General features: G+C 44.6%; 1 protein-coding gene across 3 annotated transcripts in view; it reads right to left on the bottom strand.

Annotated features, from left to right (window-relative positions):
• Window positions 1-260: 260 nt before the first annotated feature.
• The window catches only part of ELP3 (elongator acetyltransferase complex subunit 3), a 100,051-nt gene continuing 93,911 nt past the window's right edge, over window positions 261-6,400 (bottom strand). For 2 of the 3 annotated variants that reach the window (XM_047857057.1, XM_047857058.1), the window contains exon 15: window positions 3,285-4,512. In XM_047857057.1, the coding sequence (XP_047713013.1) occupies window positions 4,436-4,512 (77 nt within the window). In that variant the 3' untranslated portion in view covers window positions 3,285-4,435. Of the gene's footprint in view, window positions 272-1,949; window positions 1,955-3,284; window positions 4,513-6,400 lie in introns of those variants that run through there. The other variant, XR_007151744.1, reaches the window with a different exon arrangement.

Genomic DNA, 6,400 nt, shown 5'->3' with positions numbered 1-6,400 from the left:
TTTTTCCCCTTAAAACAGGAAATGTTGGGTAGAGTGGAGTGAGAAAGGCTGAGTCACTGACTTCTGTTTGACTCATATATTTATGTATTTATTTTTTTAAAGTTTATTTTGAGAGAGAGAGCATGTGTGCGAGCATGAGTGGGGGATGGGCAGAGAGAGAGGAAGAGAGAGAATCCTAAGCAGGCTTTGCGCTGTCAGTGCAGAGCCCTAGGTGGGGCTCGAGCCTATGAACCGTGAGATCATGATCTGAGCCGAAATCAAGAGTCAGATGCTCAACCAACTGAGTCACTTAGGTGCCCCGAGTCCTATATCCATTTAGTAGCTAAGATCAGGGCTGCCGTGCTTGGTCATTGGGGCACTTTCATATTACAGTGCATGTGACCCCGACGCTTGAGGACTGGCACAGACTGGAACCGGGTGATGTGGCGGTCCTGTCTGACTCGAGGCTCAGAGGTGAAGATGCCTGCCCGAGTCCTCATTGGTCACGTGGGGGAGTCTGACATTCACCGTTAGAAGAGGACTTTTTTTTTTTTTTCAATATATGAAGTTTATTGTCAAATTGGTTTCTATACAACACCCAGTGCTCATCCCAAAAGGTGCCCTCCTCAATACCCATCACCCACCTTCCCCTCCCTCCCAACCCCCATCAACCCTCAGTTCTCAGTTTTTAAGAGTCTCTTATGCTTTGGCTCTCTCCCACTCTAACCTCCTTTTTTTTCCCCCTTACCCTCCCCCATGGGTTTAAGTTTCTCAGGATCCACCTAAGAGTGTAAACATATGGTATCTGTCTTTCTCTGTATGGCTTATTTCACTTAGCATAACACTCTCCAGTTCCATCCACGTTGCTACAAAGGGCCATATTTCATTCTTTCTCATTGCCACGTAGTACTCCATTGTGTATATAAACCACAATTTCTTTATCCATTCATCAGTTGATGGACATTTAGGCTCTTTCCATAATTTGGCTATTGAGAGTGCTGCTATAAACATTGGGGTACAAGTGCCCCTCTGCATCAGTACTCCTGTATCCCTTGGGTAAATTCCTAGCAGTGCTATTGCTGGGTCATAGGGTAGGTCTATTTTTAATTTTTTGAGGAAGCTCCACACTGTTTTCCAGAGTGGCTGCACCAATTTGCATTCCCGCCAACAGTGCAAGAGGGTTCCCGTTTCTCCACATCCTCCCCAGCATCTATAGTCTCCTGATTTGTTCATTTTGGCCACTCTGGTGTGAGGTGATATCTGAGTGTGATTTTGATTTGTATTTCCCTGATGAGGAGCGACGTTGAGCATCTTTTCACGTGCCTGTTGGCCATCTGGATGTCTTCTTTAGAGAAGTGTCTATTCATGTTTTCTGCCCATTTAGAAAAGGACTTTCTAGTAAAGAATGGGAAGGGCCTGGGGTGGAGCCCAGTGCAGTGGGGCTCAGCAGATGCTAGTTCTTTCCCTTGAAGTTTTCCAGGTGGACAAAAAGGGTATTCTAGGCTTGTGAAGAGACAGAAGTGTCATGCACATTTGGATATAAAAAAGCAGCCAGTTTGCTACTTCTGATAGGGCATGAACTTGATTTTAAAATGAGTTTCTTTGTAAGCTTAGTCTCTGGGACTGCCTTCACAGAATTAAACAGAAATGTACTGCTGGTACGCACAATTCTCCTGTTTACAAGTGTGGCACCACCCTGCTTCCCACCCCGAAAGGCGGCTAAGCTCCCTTGGAGGGACTCCCTAGGTGGACACAGCCCACCAGCACACATGTGGGAGACTGGCCGTCCACATCATTCCGGGAAGCCCCCAGAATCACAGTGAGGTTTTAAAATGTTTTTTGCTGTTCTAGAGTCTCAGCGAGTCTCTTGTCCCTCAAAGCATGGATTTGATGATTGGCAACCTGCGACTTAGATGAATGAACTCTTCCTTCCTTTAAAGAGTGTTCATTCATTCCTAAGTTTGAGAAACTGTATCTTTGCCACGCCCCTTCACTTGGTGATGACCTTTTTTAAAATTTCATTTTCTATTCAGATTTCAGTCTGCTTTTGATATGGCTTAATTAAAACAAAAACCTCTCCAGGTAATAGAACAAGGTGAACCAAAAGCTTTGGGCTTGAGGTGGCTGCTAGGGACTCGTTCAATATAGATCAGTAACACAGGCTGCAGCTTTATTTTTTAAATTTCTTTTAATGTTTTATTTTTGAGAGAGAGAGAACGAGCAGGGAGGGGCAGAAAGAGAAGGACACACAGAACCTGAAGCAGGCTCCAGGCTCTGGGCTGTCAGCACAGAGCCCGACGTGGGGCTTGAACTCGTGGCCTGTGAGATCGTGACCTGAGTGGAAGTCGGGTGCTCAACTGAGCCACCCAGGCGCCCCACAGGCTGCAGCTTTAAAGATTCCGTGCTGAGGCTGGCAGGATCCCACTTCCTTGATCCGTCTTAGGAATTGGCCCATGGGACTGGGGAGCACGTATCTCCGAGGGGGGCCAGGCCGTGGTTGTGCCAAGCACCACACACATGCCTAGAAAAGCCCTTGGCAGTCAGAAGAGCAGTTGAAGTTTCTAGTGGCAGAGAGGCTGCAGGAGTTTTGCAGGAGCCCCCAACTGCCACCCCAACGCTCCCTGTGCAGATTTGAAGGTTCTGCAGCTTTCACACAAACTTAGGAGACTCATTTGAAGGTGGCTGAGGACGTGCTGGAAAGAGGTATTTTTCTGAGCCCCGAGATGAAAATCCAGATGGAACATTGGCTGATACCCACTTTCGGAAACGGGCAAGTTCCTAGACAATTTGTTTTAAAATCTTGCTCTAAATTATCATTTTAGAATAAGTTTACATTTTTACAAAGGATCTGTTTGTACATTATACATTTTGATCCATTTAGATAAATAGGACCTTGAGGATGAGAAAATGGAGGCCCAGAAACTCTTGTGTAAGCCAGGGTCACACTGCAGACAGAGGCGAGCCTGGGTCAGCACGCTCTCCATTCTGTCATCCCCAGTGGTGTGTGCTAACAGCTAGTGTGGCGCATGTGCTGTTAGTTTGATAGTTTTGTTTTTAAAGGAGAAACAAGGATAATTGAGAAGTAGCTAAATCCCCTAGACTACACTCCCGGAAAGCCTCTGTAGCTCCACAAGCCCCCAAGAGAGCCAGTGTCATCTGCCCTGTGGCAGTGGGATGAAAAGGCAAACAGCACAAAGGAGGAAATAAATAGCATCGCAGATTGGAAACCCAAACCAGCAAATTCATAGCAAATGTCACTACATGTGTAACAGGGAGAGGGGAAAAAACCTTACATGAGTCTTCTCTATATGTTGAAGATTTTATTTTTCAGGGGAATCAATTCCATTTAATAAACCTTTGTAAAATGCCACAGAAGCCAGGGGGCACAGGTTTAAGCCATGCTCTTAAGAATTGGCCCTCTCCAGGCTGAGTCTCTTCTGCAGCTTACCTGGAAGTTACAAAGAGGAGTTCCTGAATACAAACCTTTGAAAAAGCCAATCTTTTTCCTATTTTTGGATTTGGGCCAAATGCAGAAAGTGGATTTTCCACTTTTTTGCTTTGATAGGAGTTGAACTCTTACCTTTTTTCATTTAAAACAAGCCAAAGTCCCTCTTAAAGAATCATAATGTAGGAAACTGCTTCTGTGGAAGCGAACCTTGACTTAGGGCCACACAAGCTCAGGCATGTGCATGTCAGACTCTGCCTGCTCAGGACACACAAGAGGGGAAACCAAATGCTGCTGCCCATGCTGTTCTGCAGTTGTCTAGAGTAGGGGGAGCACAGACAAGAAAAAGTGCAAAATAAAGGATGTTTGTAAGGGCCCAGAGTAGATGGGAGACCCCCACATGAGAAAGGCTGGTTTCAAGCTTCACACACAAACCTACAACTTCAATTCGTCTCTCCTCATCACACTGTTATTTCAAACATCAGCATGGGAATCAGAATTATTTCCATTAAAACAAGAGCTCATTTTCTTGTGCCGGAATGTATATAAAGGCCAGAGATCAAAGCCTGACAGTTTTCATGTTCCAGCCTTTTTGTCCCTACAGTATATAGATAACCTACTCCCAAGTTTACTCCTCAAATGACAATAGCTAGCTTTACTTCATGAATTATGGTGTCCAAATGAGTTGATTAATTTGCTTTCGTCACTGTGCATGAGTCATGGTAGATCAACTGCAGGCTTCATGCAGACTTTAGAAACTGGATACATGACTCAAGAACACGCAGCAGCTCTGGGCACCAGGGGCTTGGTGGGCTTGGTTGGCAGGCGCCTGGCCTGGCCCTGAACGCAGTTTCCAGTCTCTGCAGCTGCAGGATGAGGGTGAAGCTCCTTGCCAGGGAGGCAGGGTAGGTCCATTTGTTTTGCTCGGCCTGTCTGCTGAGTAGTCAAGGTATCTTGAATCTTTATTTTCTGCCAGGGAGGACACTGCATCAAGGTGGGCCGGTGTGGCCATTATTTCAGTGTCTTTACCATGTACGGCCCTTGTAGTCTGTAGCCAATCTTTCTGTAATAATTCCTGGTGCCGACCCCTGTGAAGCAGCAGCAAACGAAAGAAAGAAGAGTATTAAGCGTAAACTCCTGTAAAAACCCTCAAAGGCCAGCAGATGCTCCTCTCTCAGCTCCACCCCCACCCCCCTCATATTCACAGACCAAATTCCAGTCCAGATCGAACCTCATTTTAACAAGTTTTGAACATTTTTATCATTTTGAATACAGGCTGTATTAAACTATAGAAACTTTGTATTTTAGAGCCTGTGTATTTCAGTCCTGTTGGCACACCATGGGAGGAGGTGGATTTAAGTGTGACCTGTCCACATTCTAAATGGAACCAAACAGTATCACAGTTCCCCGGAAGGTGAAAGAGAGGGGAGACGGGGGAAAATGGGGTCTCCACAGAGCCTAGAGAGGGAAGGGGCACCGAACGAAAAGAAGCTGTGCTTCAGTGTCAGTGCAACACGCCCTCATCGTGAGCGACAATTTCAACAGAATATTGGTCACATTAAATTAATGCTACTTAATTTGCATTTTATTAAAGTTTTGTTTAACTGGCATATTTCTTTCATGTATGAACAGTGTAAGTACCAGAAGTTCATACCTGTTTTAAGTTTGCATGCATTTAAGCAACATTAGCTGATTTAAGGCAATACTAAAGATCTATGAACTTTCTTTTTTTAAAAGGGATCTACATATTAAGTTTGAGAAACACTATCCTAAGTGATCCCTCTAAATAAAATACTGTCCCACAGAAGATGCTGAGAGCTCACAGGAGGATAAATGCATGGCTTATAAGGTAGTGTCTACTGGCGTGGTTAAGAGGGGACGGGCTCTGGATCAGTTTGATCTGGGTTTAAGACCTGGACCCATCATTTTATAGGTCTGTGGCCTGGGTCAGTTACTTAATTTCCCTGAACTTTTTTTTTTTCCATATAATTTATTGTCAAATTGATTTCCATACAACACCCAGTGCTCATCTCAACAGGTGCCCTTCTCAATGCCCATCACCCACTTTCCCCTCTCCCACTCCCCAGCAACCCTCAGTTTGTTCTCAGTATTTAAGAGTCTCTTATGGTTTGCCTCCTTCCCTCTCCGTAACTTTTTTCCCCCCTTCCCTCTGGTCTTAAGTTTCTCAGGATCCACCTATGAGTAAAAACATATAGTATCTGTCTTTCTCTGCCTGACTTATCTCACTTAGCATAATACTCTCCAGTTCCATCCACGTTGCTACAAAAGGCTATATTTCATTCTTTCTCCTTGCCAAGTAGTATTCCATTGTATATATAAACCACATCTTCTTTATCCATTCGTCAGTTGATGGACATTTAGGCTCTTTCCATAATTTGGCTATTGTTGAAAAGTGCTGCTGTAAACATTGGGGCACATGTGCCCCTATGCTTCAGCACTCCTGTATCCCTTGGGTCAATTCCTAGCAGTGCTAATGCTGGGTCATAGGGTAGATCTATTTTTAATTTTTTGAGGAATCTCCATGCTGTTTTCCAGAATGGCTGCACCAGTTTGCATTCCCATCAACAGTGCAAGAGGGTTCCCGTTTCTCCACATCCTCTCCAGCATCTATAGTCTCCTGATTTGTTCATTTTGGCCACTCTGACCAGCGTGAGGTGATATCTCAGTGTGGTTTTGATTTGTACTTCTCTGATGAGGAGTTACACTTACACTTACACTTACAGCAATGGCTAGATGATCTAGACAGAGAATCAATAAAGAAACAAGGGCCCTGAATGATACATTGGATCAGATGGACTTGACAGATATATTTAGAACTCTGCATCCCAAAGCAATGGAATATACTTTCTTCTCGAGTGCACATGGAACATTCTCCAAGATAGATCACACACTGGGTCACAAAACAGCCCTTCATAAGTATACAAGAATTGAGATCATACCATGCACATTTTCAGA

This window comes from Prionailurus viverrinus, chromosome B1 (assembly GCF_022837055.1).
Source record: "Prionailurus viverrinus isolate Anna chromosome B1, UM_Priviv_1.0, whole genome shotgun sequence".
NCBI classification, from domain to species: Eukaryota; Metazoa; Chordata; class Mammalia; order Carnivora; family Felidae; genus Prionailurus; species Prionailurus viverrinus.
The sequence above is the reverse complement of the archived record's forward strand: the minus strand, read 5'-3'. Positions and strand labels throughout refer to the sequence as shown.